This window comes from Mytilinidion resinicola (genome assembly GCF_010093595.1).
Source record: "Mytilinidion resinicola strain CBS 304.34 unplaced genomic scaffold BDZ99scaffold_7, whole genome shotgun sequence".
Taxonomy (NCBI): Eukaryota; Fungi; Ascomycota; class Dothideomycetes; order Mytilinidiales; family Mytilinidiaceae; genus Mytilinidion; species Mytilinidion resinicola.
In genome coordinates this window covers 1,194,528-1,216,284 of record NW_022985443.1, presented here as the reverse complement: position 1 = coordinate 1,216,284, position 21,757 = coordinate 1,194,528, and the positions used below count along the sequence as shown (strand labels likewise).

The window sequence follows — 21,757 nt, the reverse complement described above, 5'->3', positions numbered from 1 at the left end:
AGGCGCGATGATCGTGTATCTGCCTTTTATACGCTTGACAAATATGCATCCAGCTTCTCCAATTTTCGACCTGTCCGAATAGCGGAATCAAAGGTTCGGTAGCTCGGGTAGATATCCTAAGCTGGAGAGGGGGCCATGATACGGGAGCGAGAGCGGCGATGAACTGGTGCTAAGAGCTATTCATTGTCTTCGGTTGCTGCTATTTGGATCTATATCTAAAACATTAGCAGTACTCAAACACAATACAACTTCGAGAGTCACTTCGAGATAAGATAGGTGGAACTAATGTGAAATCTCATTTCTTCTACGACAGCAGAGCAAAGAGAAGATAAGTTCTCTTCCGATAATCGGTTGCGCTCTTCGCAAGCTTCTCTCGTGCGACTGAATCAAGGTGCGCTGCAGACGACAATGTATCCAGCAGCAGTTCGAACTGTGTATCTGTAGGAATGCTATAATCAGATAGTCCCACGCAACGCTGGAGATAGAGAATATCAAAGAGCAGTTGCACGGCTTTGTCCTTCTTAGCATCAGTGTATGCACTGGCGTCCTCGGTTCCGTTCGTGTCTCCCTTTTCCGTTGTTGGCGAAGGAATTGGCTGAGAGGTAATTATATCAACCGAAGCCTTCAGTAGCTCACATAATTGCTTGCCACCAGTGCTCTTGATGGTTCGGACAGCACCAGGTGCCCAGAGATCACCTCCATATCGCCCCATCTCCTGATTGAGGTCATGCAGGAACCTGAATGTGCTCGGCGAGGGCTGTACGGGCAGCTGTGGGTTCCCTTCCCATAGAATCCGACCACGTGTAACTTTCGAAGAAGTCGACTTGTCCAGTCTAGTTTTGTACGTGCTGAGGGGAAATCTCAAGATGGAATTTGTAACCATCAAATGCAAAGGTTCGATCAAGCTGGAGCTGAACGGCCCAGATGCCGATTCTTTGCCAAGGCGTCGAAGGGCTAATCGCGGATGACGATCCGTGATTTCTCGAAGAACTCGAATCAAAAACATGGCTCGCGTTATCGTGTCGTCGTGCACATCAGCTGCTAGTTCAGTGATCAGCCCTCCCATGCTTTTTTGCAATTCGACCATCGCTTTTAACAACGCTTCTTGCATGGCATCTTCGATTTTACGAGGGTCGTCGTCGCTCAAAAGACCTTGTTTTGAATCAAGACTAAACTCGTTGTCGGAGTCAGCAGAATCATCCCCAATATCATCGTCCCACCGGATGTCTGTCATTTCTTTGATGATAGTTTTGACTTCCAAGACCTGATCGGTCCAGGTGTCATAGGCCGATACTACTCGTTGCACGAGCTCCGTTCTGCCATGGGATCTATTTAGAATGCCGTTCTTGAATGTCTCAGCGCCCGCGCCAATATCCAAGAAGGACGTTGTCGTATTCCAAAGGCTTGTGTTCGTATTTGCCTCATCAGCGGGCCACTGCTCCATTATTTTGGTGATAGCGGACGAGACACTTTCAAGCTCTCCAGCTCGCTTGCTTGCTATCGTGCTCAGTTGAGTGTTTATCACATCTCGAAGGTCATCAAGTACTGCTGAAGACTTTAGCCCAGGTACCCTATTACCTGAGGCCAGCCACGTTTCAAAAAGCTCTTTCCTCAGCACCGCTACTGCCCTGAGATCTTGCACGCTCGAAAGGGCCGTTTTCGTGTCCTTTAAAAATACCGAGATTGCGTCCTTAGCCCAAGCTTTGAGTAATTTTTCCGCTTCAGCCCGTTGAAGCTCATCATGGCGCGGCCAGGGAGTATAGTTCCGGGCCTCTTCTGATAGCCATCGCTCATGGATATCTAAGTTGAGTTCGGTAATATTCCTAATCTCAGGGTCGCGCATGAGCGGCTGTAATTTGAGCTTCGCTAACGAGTCTGCCAATCGCCGCGGAAAGATGGCCTGAGTATCCTGTAGCGTTTTAACGCAGAGTTTCAATGCCTTCAAGATGAATTCTTGGACATTTTCTTCGTGCTCGAATGATTCGGCGATAGCATCCTTTCGGACGCCATGGAAATGCCGTAAAACATCTGTCGGGGTTGAGCTTGTGGCTAGAGCAAATGCGCACATATTTTCGACAAGCATAGAGATATCAGCCGTGGGGGTGGATAGTTGCTTGTCGATTCGACGTAACAGCCGTCCGCGCAAGGATGCTAGTTGATCTCGAATATGGTCCACGTATGGAGGCTTGCTCGTCAATTGGGAGAGAGACTTGTGCAGCAATCGGGACATGACAAGGATCTTGGCGATGAGTAGAGATGAGCCCTTCTTCTTCAATAGCCGAGTCATTACGTTCGGACAGCTCTGGAGAACGGCCATTTGTGACGCGAAGGCGTATCTATCCTGGTCTGTGTATTCGTGTCAACTCCAACAGCCCTTCAATATCATATAAACAGCAGAGACCAACCGCGAGCCCTCCATTGTTTATCCAGTTCTGCGTAGTTGTTTGCAATGCGATCCACAGCGCGCGAGTTGCACTTTTGCCCGACTTTTCCAAGGGTTGTCTCAATCTGTTGCATGTGCTCTTCCATTTCGACTATCCGTTCCGCCGTACCGAGGAGGTCGCGATAGCTCGCCCTACAGGATTTTATTAGCAATGGGTTCTTGGATTTGAATGTCTACTTAAACATACCCCACCAAAGTCCGGAGCTTCTCGCGGTTCTCATTGGCGTTGGCGCGGAGCTGCAGCTCCAGCTTGCGGATGACTGGCACCGGGAATTGAAATGCATCTTCCCACGTCTTGAAGGACCGCGGGTCCGGAGCTTCGTTGGTCATGGCAGGGCGAACAGTCGTCGTGGTGTTTTGAGAATGAAGCGACGTTCAATCCATAGATTCCATAAATAGGCTTAGCGGGAAGCGCACGGGCCTCTCAACATCCATCTCATCCGCGGAGTTTCAGCTGAGTTCCATGTTGATCGCCACGCTCTGAATGATGTTGATGCGGCTTCAGCTGGAACGATAACATCTCTATATGTCTAGCTCTGTACAGTATTGCAAGAGAAGGTATGTGTATCCATTCTAGTGCCGGAACTAGCCCTTCGTGGGCATGAACGCTTGTTAATCCCAAGGCAGCCAGCACCGTCCCTTTCTAGCCTCATGCCCTAGTAAACAGGACTATCTGTGAGGCCCCACTTCTCAAAGTATCCAGCAGGACCATGCTCATCCACAGCCACGCGGTGTGATGCTTTCAAGGCTCCGTTCACTTCACGAGGAGTCCATCCAATGGCTCTCTCGCCAGACCGAGGTTTCCGAAGAAGAGCAAAGGGCAATCGATCGAGCGAACACTCATCACGATGCCCTCGCTTTGCTTGAGATTGAGCAGCGTGCTTCCCTGACTACGGACTATCTGAAAGATGCAGAGCACGTGACTACTGAGTTGAACAAAGTACGGAAGTCCCTAGTGGAAATACTACGAATCAAGAAACAAGCTTCACCGGAGCTTCCAAGCGATGACTTCACGGATTGGCACCTTCTCGCACGCGTCTATCAAAGCCTTGGTCATTACGAAAATTCTGAACAAGCTTACAAGGCTGCTATGATCACGAGCCGAACGCTGTCTCCAAAGAATCTTCTCCGCGTCCGCATTGCAAGTGATTTTGCCCGATTTCTGGCTGACAACGAACGAATTCTGGGACATGCCGAAGAACTATGCCATAGCCTTCTCCAGGTCATGAGCGAAAACGACGTCCCTCAAAACTTCCAAGCTGGACTTCAACCCAGAGATTACTTGCCTTTCACATTGGACACCTTGAGTCTAATACTCAACATCAGTGATCGTTTCCAGGATGCTTCGACAGTACTCGACACCCTCGATAGCCGGTTCGGAACAAATCTTCCCCACGTCTTATCCGCAAGCATCGTTCTCAATCGAGCTCGCGCCTACGCTGGGATGGGGAAGCTTGATCAAGCCAGTTATCAATTCTGCCATGCCCTGGTTCTGAGCTCCATAGCTCTAGGAAATTGGCATTATACTACCTTAAAGGTCTTCCACACGTATGGTGCGCATCTGCTTTCCATTGGCAAAGAGCAGGCAGCTTCAGTCCTACTTCTAGAGGCTTACTTAGGCCGTTGCTATCGATTAGGCAGAGAGCACCCTCACACATTGGATAGCTATCATATTCTCCAACAATGCGCGCTTTCACAGCCACAGCGGGACTCTCTCAGTCTCTTTCGTCACTGCATTACCTATAACACACTGCAATCCATTGCATACGAACACATGGAATTATGGACAATAGCGGACTTCCTGAGCTGGGCCGATTTGGAAATATTTTCTCTGGCAGAGAATATCATTGCTGCACTGCTTTCCGATCCAAGACTTCATCGAACGAGAGATACATCTGTTGAATATCAAGCGAAGAGGACCTTACGTCTGGAAAGAGCGATCGCTGCCTGCGAAGCCAGGCTTGGTCGTCCCGATCAAGCTGCGCTACGAATGGAGAGAGTAGTCCAAGACACCTTCACAATGAACAAAACGATGATGCTTTTGTGCGATATGGATACCGCTATTTATCTCTCCCATATTCAAGGTCACGAGTCGAAGGCCCAAGAATTCTCTCAACATGTATTCTTTGGAGCTGAAACATTGCTTCAAGCTCACAATGAGGGGCGAGTTGCTGTTACGAGCGCTTTTCAGAAAAGACTTGCACAACACGGTTTAACTCATTTCGAGTTTGGAACGCTACCCGGAACCCAGATCGTGAAGCCAGCACCCTTCGTTCGTATTGACAGAATTGGTAGAGGCGCATTCGCCGAAGTCGAGAGCGTTGAATTATATGGCAACCACTACGCAAGGAAATCTATGTTTCTACGCCGCAGTAGTGAGCGGCAACTTCGAGAAATGATAGAAAACGAAATCTCTGTCATCAAATCTATGCGCCATCCACATATAGTCAGTATCTACTGCACGTACCAAGAGAAGCAGCAGTATTCTATCGTTCTAGAGCCTCTAGCCCAGGCAGATCTAGAAACTTGGTTGGATCAACAAGACAATACTACCGCGACTTCGAAGCTCTCCCCACTCCTGGAGAAATGGATCTTATGTTTGGCAACGACATTGGCATTCATGCATGGCCACGGCGTTCGGCATAAAGACATCAAAACGAAAAACATTCTAGTCCAAGGAACGCGGATCGTATATTCGGACTTCGGGTCAAGCCGTGCGTTCTTGGGAGAGAATGCAGCCTCTACGGAAGGGCCTGCGTATGGCCACACTCGAATGTATAGCGCGCCGGAAGTCATTGCATGGGAGCGTAGAAACACGTCTGCGGATGTGTTCTCCTTAGGTTGCGTCTTGACCGAAATTGTGAGTGTGCTTTGTGGCAGGAGGCTGAAAGAGTACCACGATTTTCGCTATCGAATGGACGAAGAACTCGAGAGACCGACTCATGCCTACCACGCCACTTTAGATCTAGTCGATGCGTGGTTCTCAGTTGACAACGACCATATACCTGCTTGGGGATGTAAGCTATTCGAAGCTTTCATTAAACCTATGCTTCACTTCACTGGCCATGCGCGACCTTCGGCAACAACGACTAGCAATACTATGAAGGCATTTTATGAAGCGCAAAATATGTCCACGGCCACGTTTTGCAGAATCTGTTATCAATATCCCGTCTCAGACCTTGCACCCACTCCAGGGATAGATGACTCTATTTCTTTGAAGCGTAGTAATACTGGCCTTGAATCTATTCGTAGTCTCGCATCATCGGTCACTGGGCTCAGTTCTTCAATCACATCTTCGGCTGCAGCATTCGAGTCGTCTACTACGTCTTCATTTACAACAAATAGCTCACTCACAACATCGTCATTGGGATCCGAACCTACCAGAGCAAAAGAAATTGCTCCTCCAGAACCGCATTTCATCGACAAGAAACACGATACCGCTGTTCCACCTTTAGCAATGGAACAGTCGAACTGAAAGCTAGCATTTCGATTGACCGCAAATCGTATACATTTATTCATTGTCGAGTCTAATCATAATCTTCACTGTATTGTCAGAAATGGCAGAAAAGTGTACATAGGCCTTTGAAGAACTATGTAACACATTATTTAAGGGAATTTCTAGGGACACGGACATGCTGTTCAAGAGCTGCTGCTATTTCCAGCCCGGAACCCCATCTCCGGGTCAAGTCAGTAGATTAGCCGCCTTTTCAGCTTTCTTCCGAGCATGAAGTCTAGCCTTTTAGTCTTCCTTTTTCGAGAAGCACAATAAACACGCCACTACGGAAAGCCTTGGTCTCGGGCAAAGATCTCCCGCCAAGCGAGGTCATGCATCACGGCTCTCGGTACGCCGGCCATCACCTGCTGACGTGAGTCGCGACCCGGATGACTTTCCCCAACGCGGGTACGTGCATTTAGGCTAAATAGAATATTGGTGGCTGTGGTGGGGTGTTTGTTGTAGGTAGCACTGCAACCACGTCGGACATCGTCGGCTTTCACACTTTTTTATCATCCCATTGAGAAGGATCTCGTGCATGATCAATACTTTTAAGACTGCAAATTTATCCAGGAACCTGCAATCAATCACACACCTTTTACACGAAGCCTGAAAACTACCACCGCTATGAAATTCCGCGATGGTTTGTTACTCTTCTCAAACCTTCAGCTCTCCAACTAATTCTTCCGCCAGGCATGTGGCTTGTTGCTGAAGGCAAAACAGTCCAATACGCCGAAGACATCTACACAGTAACCTCAAGGCCTGATGGGAAAGCCCTAAATCTGCTGTGTCCCACCCGCCGCATCTTTTCCCGCGGCGACACTTTGAATCTGGCAACTTTGAATGTCGAGATTGAAGCTCAATTCGACGGCGTTATTTCCGTCGAAGTCACGCACTTCGCAGGTGCCAGAAAGCTTGGTCCAAACTTCGACCTGTACCCCGACGGCAAGCCAGAAAGCTCCGCGAGCATCAGCAAGATCGAAGCTGTCGGTACAACCATCACCAGCGGGAATCTCAGGGCGACCGTAGGCCCAGACCCACACGCGTTCGACATCCGATTCCATGACACAGAGACCGGAGCTGAAGTGACCTCGCTTCTGAATAGAAGCGTTGGTTTTGCATATAGCCCTGCGTTGAGCAATCCAAAACAAGTTTCAGAGTTAGGCAGTAACGGAATTTCTCATCACATTTTTGCACAAACTCAACTTGGAGTGGGTGAGAGTATTCATGGCCTTGGGGAGCGATTTGGAGCCTGGAACCGTGTCGGCCAGAATATTGAGGTTTGGAACGAAGACGGCGGAACGAGTTCGGACCAAGCGTACAAGAACGTGAGCTTCTGGCTTAGTTCGGCTGGCTATGGCATATTCGTGGATACGCCAGGCAAGGTCGACTTGGAGATCGGGAGTGAGAGGTGTTCTCGAGTACAAATGGCTGTGGAAGCGCAAAGGCTGAAATGGTGGGCTTCACTGACTCCAGTCACCTTTGAAGTCGTTTGAGACAATAACTAATACACGCTAGGTATATCATCTATGGACCCAATCCAAAGACAATACTTTCGAAGTACGCCCGTCTAACAGGCTTTCCACCACCTGTTCCGGCCTGGTCCTTCGGCCTCTGGCTCTCCACCTCCTTCACAACATCTTACTCCGAAGCCACCGTATCGAATTTCCTCACTCAAATGCAAGAGCGCGCTATTCCGGTCGAAGTCTTCCACTTCGACTGTTTTTGGCTTCGGGCTTTTCATTGGTGTGACTTTGTCTTCGACACTGAACAGTTCCCCGACCCGGCCGGTCAGATCAAGAGACTCAAGGAAGCAGGGCTGGTTAACAAGATCTCGGTTTGGACGAATCCGTATGTCGGCCAAGCATCTCCGGTCTTTCAGTATGCCGCAGAGAAAGGCTACCTCGTCCGCCGCACAAACGGGGATGTCTGGCAGTGGGACCTGTGGCAAACCGGCATGGGCCTCGTAGACTTCACGAATCCTGCCGCAGTGTCTTGGTACGAATCATGCATCGATAAACTTTGTGATATCGGTGTGGACTGCATCAAGACTGACTTCGGAGAACGCATACCCACAAAGGGCGTGAAGTGGTTTGACGAGAGCGTCGACAACGAGCGCATGCACAACTGGTATGCGTTCATCTACAACAAAACCGTATATGAAACCCTCCAACGACGGTATGGCAAGAGAGAAGCAGTTCTCTTCGCAAGAACAGCATGCGCTGGGACCCAGCGATTCCCTCTAGTGAGTCCACCCCTCCTCAATCAATTAACGTCTCCACTTTTTCGTGTCTAATACTAACCTCCACAGTGCTGGGGCGGCGACTCCGAATCCACGGCCCCCGCCCTCGCCGAATCTGTCCGCGCCGGCCTCTCCCTGGGCCTCGCCTCCTTCGCGTCCTGGTCCTGCGACATCGGCGGCTTCGAGGGCTCGCCACCGCCCTGGCTCTACAAGCGCTGGGTCGCCTTCGGCCTCCTCTGCTCGCACAGCCGTCTCCATGGCTCCAACTCCTACCGCGTGCCCTGGTTTATCGACGACGACTCCCAAGAACCCGAGAACGCGACCGCAGTACTGAGATCCTGGGTGCAGCTCAAGCGCCGCCTAATGCCGTATATCTACGCACAGGCGGTTGAGAGCTGGGCGAATGGGTGGCCGATTAGCTTGAGGGCTGTGGCTCTTGAGTTCTCGGATGATCCGACGGCGTGGCAGTGTGATAGGCAGTTCATGGTCGGCTCGCAGATTTTGGCGGCGCCGGTGTTTACGGAGGGGGGTGATGTGCAGTTCTATCTGCCGAAGGGGCGCTGGACGAACTATTGGAGTGGGGAGGTGATTCAGGGGCCGGGGTGGAAGAAGGAGCAGCATGGGTTCTTGACGCTACCGCTGTTTGTGAGAGAGGGAACGGTATTGGTGCTTGGTAAAGAAGAGGGCAAAGGCGGGTTTGGGTATGATTGGTTGAATGACGGTGGAGAGGTGAGGCTTTATGGGGTTCAAGAGGGCAGCAAGACGGCCTTGGTGGATAAGGAGGGGAAGGAGGTTGGAGATTTGGTGGTAGGGAAGGATGGGAAGGTGAAGGGGTTGGAGCATTTGACGGGAGAATGGAATGTGGTGAAGGTTTCGTAGGTGTTGAGGGATGAAAGTACTTCGGAACCCCGAAACGAATTTTATTAAGCTGTTAGATTTTGAGGTTCGGTATTCATCCTGCAAGGCTGGATTTACGAAGTAGAGTGGGGTTTGCGCTAGTCCAAGTGCGGCGGGACATGACGGTGCCATGACCCTTCTACGTCGTATAATTGGCAACCACATGATCAGAGCGCTGCTCAGTATAACGACAACAACGAAGCCTTCTTCTTGACTCGGCAGCAATTTCCATCCTTCTCACTATTTCAAGCAGCCAGTCGGCGATACGACCTAATCAACTAGCGCAGGTTCATTCCAGCAACATGCAGGCAAGGGAGGAGCTTATCCCGTTCGACGAGTTCCAGATAGGGCTGGATCGGTCCGCCATCGATCATAAAGGGCAGATTCAGCTTCCCGAACAGCATCTGCCCAGGAGCGGCAGCAAAGCACCTCGCCAGGACGCTGACAAGCATACCGAACCTGCAACTAACCAGTCGTCATCTCATCATATCCTCACTTCGATCAAAGAGCACAAACATGATGCTGCGAAAAAGCTTAGGAAAGCGTTTCACATCAGCGAAAGCTCTGACAATCTCAGTTCGGAATCGCTGGTCCTCGCAGATACTAGCAACGAGAAGTCTGATTCGCGGCTTGTAAACAGACTACCTATGCCAGAGAAACACACTCTGAAGGACTTTGTTGCCAATCCTGTCGACACTGTGAAGTCCAAGGTCTCTGGACAGGGGTCTCACCAACTCGCCGCGAATATCGCCTCGAAAGAGATATCTCATGGCAAGGAGGTCGACCTTGTCAATGCCCATTCCGCAGTCGAACGCGCGAAGACAGATGAAGAAAAGCTACTTGCTATCCAGGACCTCTCCATGCTAATGAAAGAACGACAAAGCACGTTTGTCCGGTGGACACTCGATCGGCATATTACGAAGGTCAGGGTATTGCCCCGAGATACCTTTGCAAGGAAGTCTAGAGCAGCCTTTGAGACAAAGAACATTGAAGGAGATATAGTGATGAATTGGAGGGCTTACGGACAACATGCAAGCATCATCATCAACGGTAACTTTATCGGAGGCTTCTGCTAACATGCCGCAGCAACTGATTTTCTATGCTCAACAGTATGGAGGACAGTATATTGGCTCCGGTTCAGATCCACCAACCCCTTCCAAAGAGACCATCTTACCAAACATTGAGCGCCTGATAGTTGCATCTTCACCCTTTCAGGAGTTGATCATGACTACCAGACGAGTATATCGCTGGGAAAACAGCACAGAAACGACGAAGTATCTGTTAATCTACCTCACGCTGTGGTATTTAAATCTGATACTTCCAGGCGTCGTAATTCCTTCTCATAAATGTTGTACTCATGCTGCGACTAATAGATACTGACGTAAGACTAGCTCGCCGCTATCGTATACTTTGTCGTAGATCGCCGCGTCCATCGCAACACCTTGGAAGACCTTCGCGAAGACATCAAGCACAGGGAAGACGTGCACAGAACAGCCCTTTCTCTCACCGAATTCATCGAGAAGAGAGGAGACGAGAAATGGGCAAATGACCTTCTTGAAGGCTCGGGCCGATGGCTGATGATCCAATTGGCTGACTTGGCAGGTTTCTTCGAGAGTTTGCGCAAGTCTGTCTTCCATCTATAATTGATACGATTGGCAGCAAGACTGATGTATTCCTAGCTTCTACGAATGGTTAGTACCTAGCCGGACGATAGCCACGCTTAAAATACTCGCTGTCGCCACCCTCTTCACTGCCGTGGCTCCTGTTTGGCTGTTGGCCAAAATAACGACCTTCGGTGCAGGTGTGATCTTTTTTGGTCTCTTTCCCCTGGCCACCAACTTCCCAGAGTACCGACTCTTAGTGTCGCCGTCAAAGCGCATATTCTGGAACATTCCTACCCATGGTGAGCTCAAACTTAGTCGTTCCCAAAGTGTTAAAGCGCAAAATGTTCATGTGTCCCGTTTTGTAGCCGAATGGACCATCAAATACATCCAAGCCGAAGGAACTCACTACGTAGAGCACGCCACGCAATTGCCATCCGCCCCGCCGATCAAAGTGTCTTCAGGTTCCGAAAATCTACGTGACTACGGCTTCTATACTGCTCATCACGACGACGATACAGGTCGCCTGATCATCAGTACCTCATCTGTCCGCTTCGTCTCAAATGTCGCACATAAAGTCCACTGGCATCTTACCTACGACCAGATCAGCAATCTTGAGAAATTGGACCGCGTTGTGGCGAAGAACGTACCCAAGCTGAAGAATGACTCTGGGAAAGACTTGCGGCTTATTAGCAAGGCGGGCGAGGAATGGGTGTTGATCAATGTGGATCGGAGAGATGAGGCTTTCTCACAGATTGTGGGATTCAGTGCGACAACTTGGCAGGTAGTTTGGTGAGAAAAAATTGACCAGTGTACATGAAGAGCCTGAAAGCAAGTATATAATATCCAAAAGCCTCAATTTGATGTTAGATTAGCTCCATGCGTACTTAAACAGAGTGAACTTGTGTGAGGAGGCCGATCCTCGGTGTTGGATGAAAAAGCACGCCCGCCTAAGATTAGGGGGACCGGAAAATAGGTGACATTATATACTTCCAACACTCGGCGAAGAGCATCCAAACAAGAAATGTATATGAACTGTCCGGCGCCGAGGATCGAACTCGGGTCTCCAGCTTGACGGAGGAACGGGGTCTGACGGACAGGAACCCAACCCCCCTATCAAGCCTGCCCTTTTCCAGGGGCATCCAGCCAAAAGACCTTTGGGTATTATTACCAACTAAACCACACCGGATTGAGAGCCAATGATAAAATTATCTCTTAAGTCCTTCACCGGTGCCGATAGCTATCAAAGCAGTGTTGTGCTTTCTCGTGACTCAGGTTAAATTGATGTGAACTCTGATTTCTATAGACGTCTAGCTAGTTGTATATATACTAGGGGAAGGAAGGGGGCCACCCCCAGGGTGGCGCGCTAGTAAGTTCAGATGAGCCCTGCACAGCTGAGGCTTCAGCTCGGTTCTCTACAGCTGAGATTTCAGCTGGGTTCTCTACAGCTGATGTTCGGAGAGTAGCTTTCTGGCATATGAGTTGTTGATCCTAGGTTGTAGTGCTGCAACCTGAGTTCGTGGAAGGCCCTGATTTCAAGGATAGTTCAGAGGCCAAATGTAGCCTTGTGGTTCAACTTTTTCCATTCTTCTCTGATAGGAGAAGGGGTATTCGACTCCGGGGTCTATTCGGTTCACACAATGGAAAATCAACATACTTCAATAGAGACACAAAGCTGGTGCTAGAGATAAGATACAGAGGGCCCTAACAACACGCCAGTATTCCCACGCGAAAGAGAGGAAGACTCCTCCAGGTGGCCAGCGCTGTACATTGAATCTTGTTCTCTTTAACAACCTCTGGCATTCCTCGCGGAATGGTATCCGCGTAAACCGCACTGAATCAACGAGAATTGAATAAGTTCTGACGCAGGCATGTCCTGATAATCTGCACCACTCGATGATATCAGCAAGATACCAAAAGAAAAAGCAATGCTCACCATGTCTAGCGCCAAGAATCGAACTTGGGTCTCCCCAGTTACCTATTATTGTAAGGGCAGGGAATTCTGCCACTAAACCATACCGGATTCAACGACACAAAATACAGTGGCAAGTGTAGCATATTCCAGAGAAAGGAAGCGAAATATTGTAGGGACACGCTCATGAACAATCACTGACACGCGGCGAATTATGGCGCAGCACTGTACACCCCGCTTCAGAGTTCTGACATTCATATCATTCCTACACTTAACCACTACCGTCTTTGTAATTACAACTACTCCTCCATCCCTTAGCTAATTTGTTTTTCCGTAGGTCTTTAAGCAGCCACATCCGTCTCCTTATGCTGCACACCCCTCTCCGTATCCTCATTCTTCTCCGGCACAGCCACTTGCTTCCCCTCCAAGTTCTCCGGCAGCGCCCCATTCGCCCGCTCGCCAAAGAGTAAATCAATCTCCTCCAGACTCAGCCGCGTCGTCTCCTTAAAGAAGAAGAAGATGGTCGGGAACGTGACGCACACATTGAAAGCCGCGAAGACGAAGTAGAACTTCCACTTTATAGCGCCCAGCCCCCGCGGACTGACTTGGCTCCATATCGTAGACACGAGCCAGTTTCCGATACCGGTGGCGAAGGCGGATCCGCGGCCACGGATCTGGAACGGCATGATCTCGCTGGCGTAGACCCAGGAGATGGGGCCGAAGGAGAAGCTGAAGATGGTGGTGACGCAGAAGAGGAAGAAGACGCCGGCGATGGAGAGGCTGTTTCTGCGCGCGCCCGTGGCGTGTTCGACTTGGGAGCCGATGACTGCTTCGCAGACGAGCGCGATGGTGATGAGGACGGTGCCGATGAGGAGGGGCCGGCGACGGCCGACGCGGTCGAGGAGCGTGGTGATGAAGATGAGGTTGCCGATTGGACCGACGCAGTTGTAGATGCCGGTGACTAGCAGACTGCGGCCGCCTGTTATGCCGAGATTTTTGTACATGACGGTTTGGTAGTAGCCGATGACGTTGATTCTGTGAGAGCGTTAGTGGAATGGTAGAGGAGAGTGGTGTGTGATGAGGAGCTTACCCAGTCATTTGCGTAAACACTTGGACGAGCACCGCATGCGTTAGTCGTACTCGCCAGGGCCTGACTTTGAACATGATGAGCCAACCCGGAGCGGTGAGAGCTTTCTCAGCGTCAATGGTGAGCTTGATTTCGTTGTATTCGGATTGAATCCAGTCGTCGTTGTGGCCGTCGTAGTGAAGTTTCCTCAGAACACGCATGGCTTCGTCGCCGCGATCTTTCTCCATCAACCATCGGGGAGATTCAGGCAAGAAGAAGAGACCTAGGACAAGGATTGCGCCGGGAATGGCTTGGAAGCCAAGAGGAAATCTCCACGAGAAAGCGCTAGTCTTGGGGACTTTGGACGAGCCGTAGCCGACCCAGGTGGACACGATGAATCCGACACCAATCATCTGTTGTGTGATACCGACGATGAGACCTATGTCTCGTTAGTGTAGTTCCAGCTAGCTAGAATGATATGGAATACCCCTAGTGTTTGGATGAGCACATTCCGATTGATACACAGGAACTGACATGGACATCAGTCCGACAGCCCAGCCGGCGAAGATTCGCCCAACCAAGATCATTCCAAGATTGCGAGCACCGCACTGAAGACATGCTCCAAGAACGTTGATGCAAGCTCCTATTTGCACCGTTCGTCTTCTTCCCAATCGGTCCATCGTGAACCCTCCCCTGCTATTGTCAGCTCTGCAGACTTCGCGAGGTAGAACATACTCACATCAACGCGCCAAACACCGCACCACCACTAAACGTCGAATTTATAGCCCCAATGATATCAGAATTTGGATTTGTGTTGAAGAACCACAAGAAATGTGGCGATTGGATGACATCTGTCATGACACCAGAGTCATATCCGAAGAGGAACGACCCTGTGCCAGCAAAGATAGCCAGGAGGAGATTGAATACCAGCCCCATAATTTTGTTGTTTTCTGGGTCAATGAGACTTGAAAGATGAGTGGAGAAAGCTCCTGCAGCGAGGAAACGGGGCTAGATATAGTCCCTGAGCACACCGCCTTCGAAAAGCTTTTCAAAGACCCGGAACATCACGCTGCCTACCGGGCGCCCGGCACGACTCTTCCATTCCATCTTTCATGAGCCGGGTCTCGAGAGAAGCGAAGAGGAGGCTGTCACCATGTCATGCCATGATTGGCGAATCCCAGCCCGCACTAGGCCGCTACTCAGGCTAAATGCGAGTCAGACCTGGGGAAGCGTTACGGGATGCGGCAGGGCAGACCTGGGCCACGGTTAATGGGAATGTGGGGTGAGGGGATGGCCCGAGATGCTGGATTTGTTTTGTCGCGAGATGTTTGTAGGCTGATCGGCGAAGGGATGGAGAGCGTAGGGGGGTTTTTCGAATTTCCAGCAATCAGAGGCGACAGTGAGCCGCTTGGCACCCAACCTCAACTGCTCTCCTCCATGATACAGTACTAGGAGACAAGTTTGAGCACGTGGTCTTTTGATCTTCTCCAGAAGTATGATAATATGTTTAAAATACCCCACAAACGGGGGCCAAGTAGGCCGATTGTAAGCGCATGAAATCTCTACGATTCAGGGTCTCAAGGCCTTTAACAGTTATCGGAAGTTTTCTAATCCGTTGAAGCACCTCAAACGGCGGTGAACGAGTGTACCCATACTTCTAGCAAAGCACTGCACTAGACCCTTCTCAATGTTGATTATGCATCGTCTAACGAAGCAGAAAAGCTTCATGGAAGTGTCGTGCAATCACGCGCTCCTGAGTACATATTGTAGACTAAAATCTCCTCCTTCAAGCAAATAGTACGAAAGTTTGAGACCGACACGTTACTTACCGCCGGGTTCTTGGATCATGTCGTTATCATGCTACAGGACCAAGACTTAGGTTTGGGCATCTCTGGCCGCTGCTTGGGGTACCCTAACAGGCTTTTGAACCGCCGAACACAATGTGAAGATCAATGCAGTCGGAACTAGATCACCTTTCGGTTAAGTTCATACCTGCTAGCTGGAAATTCCTCATAGTAGTATCAAGTGAACAAGAGTGAAGAAAAGTGTGTCCTATTACTAGATATAAGTGTTGCTGGAGTGGAATTTGGCCTATCCTTTGGTTAATCAAAGATATACTGGCTAGGGCACTCCTTACAGTGCTATCCAGTGGTCAAAAGTAGAGCAAAAGTAGAGCTGAAGTAGTGATATATCCGTGTGCCCAAACTTTTGACCTAATACCAGTCCTGCGACACAAGTTTGGGCACTCTCTTGCCACTTCTTGGAGTACACCTACGGGCTTTCCAAACTCCGAAGATGATGTAAAGGTCGATGCAGTGGAAATCAGGCTGCAATTTGACTGGCTGACAACTGGCCAGTCGGACTACTCCTCACGGTGTTGCCGAGCGATCAAGAGTGGGACCCCGTGCAGCGGTATATCCGGGTGCACAAACTTGTGACATAGTACTGTACATTCATTGAACCATTGATTAATACAGCTTATTGCATACTACGTTACTGAATTCTACTTCTGCTTGTGGTAATTCAAAGAAACAATAGGAAGCTGGGGACCGGGTAAGAGGATAGAGTTCCATTCCGTGCCCACCTCCTTGCCAGTGTCTAGGGTAGCTTCGTATGTCCTTCGGTCGTTGAACTCGTCTGGTTTCAGCTTCCTTCAAAAAGTACCTCGGAGCCATTCAAGCCACGGGAACGAAGCTCTCGGATGAAATCGATAGCACCAGGAGTCTCGGCCCAAGAAGCATAGAAGTACTTAAGGACCACCTGCATCGCTTGCACAGTACCCTTGGGATACCCCCTTGGCGGCGCAGTCAAGTCCTTTCTCACGTCGGGTTCGCACTGAAGGAGAGCTTCCCAGAAGTGCGAGTTGTTCCTCTCAATCGCATAGTACAACTCTTCGATCTGCGCTTTCAGCAGCGGGATGAGCAGTGGCTGCTTGTTTACGACTTTGATGAATTTGGTGTTGGTAACGATCGAGCTGATGAGACGTTCGACCGGCCTCTGCAAGCATTCTAAGTCACGGAGGAGTCTAATCTTGACTAGAATGATGGCTACGCTGTGAGCGAGGTTGGAGTACTGGCTGGTAAAGAGCTCGACTGAAGCGAAAGCATTGTACTTTCTGAGATCCAGATCTGGCTTATCCGTAAGGCTCCAATCTTGGCCATAATGTTTGTCCAGTTGCATGAAGTCAGTGTTGCGATGCTCGTACCATGCGGCAGATCTGTAGCAATCTCGATCCCTCCCTAGTCGGAGCTTCAAGGCTGGTAGCAGATGCCGAATGCAGAAGTTATCATCGCGGGAAAGACGAAGCATGTCTTTGAAGTGATCGTGAGCTTGTTCCACAGCATCCCGGGTATCGAGTTTCAAAAGTGCCTCTGCCAGTGCATTTCGTGCGAGCATGTAAGGAATTGCCAAGAACTGTCCCCGAAATAACGAAGGGGGTTCTTGACGGCATAGTCCGGGTGATGTCGCAGCAGGTTCTCCTCCGTGTCAAAGACTGTTTGAGCATCCTTGACGGCGTTGCAGAGTGGTTCGTGATTAAATCTGTCAGCGGCTTCGTGGTCTCGGTTGCAATAGAGCCGGACTTTGCAACCCTGGCATGGAAGAAGACCCTCGTCTGTGGTCTGGTGTTTGTCGCAAGCCTGGCATCGGGAAATGAATGGGCGGCTCATCTCTTCCGATAGAGCACTGAGCGAAAGAGGAACGCTCATCCCTCCCGATCGAGAACTAGAGGAGAAGCTCATTTCTTCCGAGCACTGGCAAATGACGTCGTCCGAGGTAGCTTGGTAAGGTTATGAGTCGTTCAGGATGCTCTGCGTACACCTCGTTAGATATTCGAACATGCAACGAAGGACTTCAAACAGTGACACCCAAGTGTAGGCAGACCTACTCAAGTAAAAGACGAGGTGTCAGAAATGAGCTGATTGGAAATTGTCGGTGAGGAGAGAAGGTTTCGCTCGGGAGTCGTAGCCAAGTTAGCTTTGTCCCTTGGACTGTTGGCTACTTCCTCTAATCGGATCTGAGGGAAGCGTTAGAGCGTGTGAATGCGCAAGCAAGTGACTTCCTCACACTTACTTTTGCATGATCCGAGTACGATCTAAGTTTAGATATTTGAAGATCCAAGGCACTCGCTACGCTACCTCAGATGGTGTTTCGGAGATGAGTGCAGAATATCGTCTTGACCTTCACTCCGAAGTCGGTCTGCTCACTCGCCGACAATACATGTCCATTACGTTATACCTAATCTCTCAGATATCTACCCAACTGGACATACTGAATCAAACCCATGCACACCAGTCCCAAAACCCACATACCAACAGCTATGAGCCACATTCCCCAATCCCTCAAAGCTACATCTACCCACATCACCACATTTTCCAAACCCAGCGCCACAATCAAGGACATAGCCGCCACCCACAAAGCAAACAGAGTCTCATACATCCTCAGCCGCGTCTGGTCCCAACCCTGCGAATCCGGCGCCACCATACCCTCCTGCATCCGCCTTAGCCCCTGTATAATCTCTCTAATCTCTCTCAACTCCGCCAACCGCTCATTGGCATGATCCAATTGCTGTTGCTGCTGTCCTAGAACCTGCCGCTCCCGATCAAGATCCTGTTCTAAGCGCTGCCTATTCGCTTCCGCGTCCCTTAAGTCTCTCACCTCCTGTCGCTGTCGCCCCCTCAGCCTAGCAAGCCCATGCTCTATCATCAGCCTCTCCTCTTCCCCATCCATCGCCTCTCGCAGCTCCATCAGTTGATCCAGCAGTCCGCGTATGCGCCCCTGCAGCCCCTCATTGGCGCGATCCTGCCGCTGCTCGACCTGCAAACCCCCTCCCTCACGGTCGAGTCCCGGCACAACCCTCCCAATCTCTCTCCGCTCCCCCAATCGCTCACGCAGGATCTCCCTAATCTCTCCCCGCTGCTCCAGCTGCTCACCAAACCCCAGCGGCGGCTGCCCCAACGCCTCCCGCTGCCGCTCAAGCGCCTGCTCGACGAGCCGCCGGTCCTCATCCACGTCCACCAAGTCTCGCATCCCTTGTAGGTGATCCACCAGCTGGCGTATGGTCCACGGCGGCCCCCGCGGCCGTGGTGGCCCATCGGGTGCTCGAGCCTCTCGCTCTCGATCGACTGGCTGCTCGGCGTTTCCTATATCCCTCAGTATGTCCATCTGGCGTCGCAGTTCATGTAATTGGACTGCCGGGTCAGCCCTAGCCTGTCTCTCCCCGGCCTCCCCCACCGGCTCCACAGCCAGTCCCTCTTCCACCTCCCTCTCAGGCTCAAACAGCTCAACGCGGCAGAACATGCACCGATTCGGCCTCGCCTCGCTGTCGAGCCACCGCCGCAGGCAGGGCTCGCCGAAGATGTGGTTGCAGGGCAGGATGCGGACGGCGTTGTGGGGCCTGGGTCTTGGTGCTTGCTCAGGGGGTTCGTCGGGTGCGATATTCGGAATATCGGCGGTGTATTCTTCGTGGCAGATGGGGCAGTTGGGGCCGCGGAAGGGATCAGTGAGGAGAGAGGGCTGGAGCATGTGGGCGAGGAAGTGGGTTTTGGAGGGGAGGGCGGGTTGGTGGATAGGGACGGCCATTTGGGATGATGTTGGTGTTGAATTTGCGGAGGATTAGGGAATTTGTGGTAAATGACGAGAGTCTAAGGGGAGAAAGGGGTTCGAGGCGTGAGAGATTATGTAGCGGAGTGAACGAGGTGTTTGTGATGTAGGATGTGAAGGAGAGGCACGAATGCTGTTTGAATGGGATTTTCACGTGTACTTACTGATGTTGGCGTGGCTTCATCTTCACAGTGGGTATACTCGCGGAGCTACCACGTATGGTGGAGTTCATGAGTCGAGGCTGCGTTCACGTGGCTACAATGCCTCGTCATAGAAATCCGTGCACTCGTTTGCCGCTGCATGAGGAGCTCCATAGTATTTTCAGCATTCCGAATAAGAGGGAAGTTCGGCATTTTGGACAGCTAGTAAACTCGCGAGGCTACCTCAGACAGCGTCAACGGGGTGTACGCAGATTTCTATTAGTACATTTGAGCCCCACAAATAGTGGCAGGAGAGTGTACCGATATCTATAGCAAGGCACTGCAGATCAAGAGTGAAAACGCAAAGCGCATTTGTGGTCCAGACAAGACTACCTACCGAAAAAAACGAAAAGCCCCGAACGCAGGTGCCTTACTCAATTGTATCTAGAATAATTGTGAGCGGGGCTTTGAGAGGTGATGATTGCACTTACCTAAGTAAACTGACAAAACGAACTGAATAGAAAAATAGAATGTGAAACTTGAAACTGGAAACTCCCAATGACACTCCTTGACCCACACTCGTTCACGAGCAAGCGTCAGTGCCAGTGTCTGGATGAAAAAAAGCATTAATTGCGCGTAACGATGGTCGAGTGCCTGTGGAGAGCAGAAAGAGAGAAGCCGTCGACCGATCTCTGGCTGTTGATGTTGCTCAGCACTGCGGAAATCAGGTTCCCAAAATCAGCATATTTGCTCCCCACAGAGCAACAGCAGAAATCAATGCCCAGTCATTGAGACTAGTGGGGTAGAGTTCTGAGAACGGATGATCCAGGCACTTGGCATGGAGAAATTGCGCTGACCTGAACGAGAAGATATCCCAGTCCTTGCACCAGCAAATAAAGAAGTTAAAGCAAATAGCGAAAACTAATCCCATGCGCTCATAACCCCGGACGCTAACCGGATCATAGGAGTAGACGTCAGTCCCTGAATTCAGAATGTGGTAAATGCTAAGGGCCACGTTCACGAGAGCAGCGATGAGCTCTCGATCTAGACCCGTAGTAGCCCAACTCATTAAGGTACTTGTTACAGAAAATAGTAGTTGAATAGCCAGGAACAAGTCGACAAGTTGGAAAAAACAGAGTGTGGAGTTCGAAATGAGCAGTAACACTATTTGTGGCGCCTGTACTCGTCCAGGGAGTGGGACGATTCCAACCAAAAGACCCGGCGCGTCTATAATCAAGAACGAAGGACTACTCTGCTAGAAAAATGTGCGCTCTACTATTCGAACCACTGGCTGAATCCAGAAGTGGTTGCGGTTGATTAACAAAGAAAATCTGTCGAAGATCTGCCTTGCTTTTTCAAGCCTAAAGAGTGCTGTGCGGTTCGGGCAGCTCCGGCAAAAGTACCATCCATTCCGAGTCCTCGAGGAGATGTTATCGAACAAGCAATTCTAGCAAGAAACATAGTTGCAAGGGGGAGTTTGCGTAGCAATGTGAGCTTGTCCGTCTGGGCGGACGGCTGAACCAACGGTATAAAGCTGCGAACAATCTGGACAAATGTGTCCTTGGTATGGGTGGGGAGGTCCAGAGAATGTGACAAGGCTGGCGACGAACTCGTTTCTGGTGGGCACAAATGAGAACATGTTGGTGGATTTGAACGGCGTCTGCTCCAAACGAGAGCGTGTCTGGTTGCTCAGAGCTAGCGCTGGATAATCGTCGAGTAGAAGTCGATAGCGGCGCAGTTCCTTCACAGGCTCCAAGAAGCAGACGTGGAGGAGGTACGGATGTTGAGCGTGTCTGAGAGATGAAAATAGTGAAGCTAAAGCGATAGCCCTTCCCGGTATGAGCGATGAGTGATAAGCGACGAGCGGTGAGAAAAATATATTGAATGTGTATGATGAGCGATGAGCGATAGAGCGATGAGTTGTTTTGGTTTGTCTCTTACTTTCCTGAAGGACCGAAGAACAACAGCTAGCGGCACTCCTTCGTCTTTCGCTTCGCCATCGCCAACATACCGAGGCAGTTGCGGTCATTGGGAGGAGGAACGAAGCAACGAACCGCTGTTCTAATGCAGGGACGAATGTTAGATCTAGAAGCGCGTTAGGAGGTTCTGCGGAGAAGCTTCAGTCGAAGACATGAGTGAGGTGAGGTTGCCAGTACTTACGAATATGGCGATGTAGCTGTAGCGTGAGCCCATTGTAGTTATTTCTCCTCCCAATTAGCGATTCAAAAGCGTTTTGACGATATCAGGCTTGTAAGAAGCTCCCTGAGGTGCTTTCGACATTTAAGGAATACACTTCTGCACTAAGACCTAGCGAAGTCATCCGCTTTGAAAGAGTCTGATAAGACGCGACATGCACATTGCG

The 21,757-nt window shown here is 50.4% G+C and overlaps 7 protein-coding genes and 1 non-coding gene across 8 annotated transcripts; 3 read left to right on the top strand and 5 right to left on the bottom strand.

The window, feature by feature from the left end:
• Positions 1 to 304: 304 nt before the first annotated feature.
• Positions 305 to 2,793, bottom strand: BDZ99DRAFT_440653 (uncharacterized protein; the record flags this gene model as incomplete). Its single annotated transcript, XM_033717727.1, has 3 exons — positions 2,631 to 2,793; positions 2,406 to 2,575; positions 305 to 2,346 (listed from the first exon to the last, which is right to left on the bottom strand). Exons 1-3 carry the CDS (start codon positions 2,771 to 2,773, stop codon positions 305 to 307), a joined length of 2,355 nt encoding a protein of 784 aa, XP_033578697.1. The 5' UTR covers positions 2,774 to 2,793.
• A 1,991-nt stretch (positions 2,794 to 4,784) lies between these two features.
• On the top strand, positions 4,785 to 5,315 carry BDZ99DRAFT_358743 (kinase-like protein; the record flags this gene model as incomplete). The annotated part of the gene is made up of 1 exon (XM_033714650.1): positions 4,785 to 5,315. A coding segment is annotated over one exon (531 nt), but the record flags the coding sequence as incomplete, so codon positions are not given.
• A 1,248-nt stretch (positions 5,316 to 6,563) lies between these two features.
• Positions 6,564 to 9,057, top strand: BDZ99DRAFT_518983 (uncharacterized protein; the record flags this gene model as incomplete). Its single annotated transcript, XM_033725359.1, has 4 exons — positions 6,564 to 6,579; positions 6,630 to 7,392; positions 7,455 to 8,181; positions 8,248 to 9,057. 4 exons carry the CDS (start codon positions 6,564 to 6,566, stop codon positions 9,055 to 9,057), a joined length of 2,316 nt encoding a protein of 771 aa, XP_033578695.1.
• Positions 9,058 to 9,377: 320 nt separating this feature from the next.
• Positions 9,378 to 11,533, top strand: BDZ99DRAFT_508043 (uncharacterized protein; the record flags this gene model as incomplete). The annotated part of the gene is made up of 5 exons (XM_033724293.1): positions 9,378 to 10,125; positions 10,193 to 10,404; positions 10,467 to 10,699; positions 10,755 to 10,978; positions 11,045 to 11,533. 5 exons carry the CDS (start codon positions 9,378 to 9,380, stop codon positions 11,470 to 11,472), a joined length of 1,845 nt encoding a protein of 614 aa, XP_033578694.1. The 3' UTR covers positions 11,473 to 11,533.
• Positions 11,534 to 12,615: 1,082 nt separating this feature from the next.
• On the bottom strand, positions 12,616 to 12,699 carry BDZ99DRAFT_t38. The gene has a single exon. It is a non-coding gene; the product is annotated as a tRNA-Lys (tRNA).
• Positions 12,700 to 12,808: 109 nt separating this feature from the next.
• On the bottom strand, positions 12,809 to 14,617 carry BDZ99DRAFT_414248 (general substrate transporter). Its single transcript, XM_033716726.1, has 4 exons — positions 14,394 to 14,617; positions 14,142 to 14,347; positions 13,679 to 14,093; positions 12,809 to 13,623 (listed from the first exon to the last, which is right to left on the bottom strand). The coding sequence occupies exons 1-4, from the start codon at positions 14,588 to 14,590 to the stop codon at positions 12,930 to 12,932; spliced, it is 1,512 nt and encodes a 503-aa protein (XP_033578693.1). The 5' UTR covers positions 14,591 to 14,617; the 3' UTR covers positions 12,809 to 12,929.
• Positions 14,618 to 16,128: 1,511 nt separating this feature from the next.
• BDZ99DRAFT_560092 (uncharacterized protein) lies at positions 16,129 to 17,050 on the bottom strand (the record flags this gene model as incomplete). Its single annotated transcript, XM_033727277.1, has 1 exon — positions 16,129 to 17,050. The coding sequence occupies one exon, from the start codon at positions 17,048 to 17,050 to the stop codon at positions 16,298 to 16,300; it is 753 nt and encodes a 250-aa protein (XP_033578692.1). The 3' UTR covers positions 16,129 to 16,297.
• Positions 17,051 to 17,540: 490 nt separating this feature from the next.
• On the bottom strand, positions 17,541 to 19,234 carry BDZ99DRAFT_475245 (uncharacterized protein; the record flags this gene model as incomplete). The annotated part of the gene is made up of 3 exons (XM_033721972.1): positions 17,541 to 17,669; positions 17,726 to 17,781; positions 17,965 to 19,234. 3 exons carry the CDS (start codon positions 19,232 to 19,234, stop codon positions 17,541 to 17,543), a joined length of 1,455 nt encoding a protein of 484 aa, XP_033578691.1.
• Between the last annotated feature and the right edge of the window lie 2,523 nt (positions 19,235 to 21,757).

Coding starts and splice junctions, on each gene's coding strand:
- BDZ99DRAFT_414248 (XM_033716726.1), bottom strand. CDS start 14,590: ATGGGGCTGGTATTCAATCTCCTCCTGGCTATCTTTGCTGGCACAGGG. Junction 14,348..14,393: donor GCGGTGTTTGGCGCGTTGAT/GTGAGTATGTTC, acceptor TGACAATAGCAG/GGGAGGGTTCACGATGGACC. Junction 13,624..13,678: donor GTGTTTACGCAAATGACTGG/GTAAGCTCCTCA, acceptor ACGCTCTCACAG/AATCAACGTCATCGGCTACT.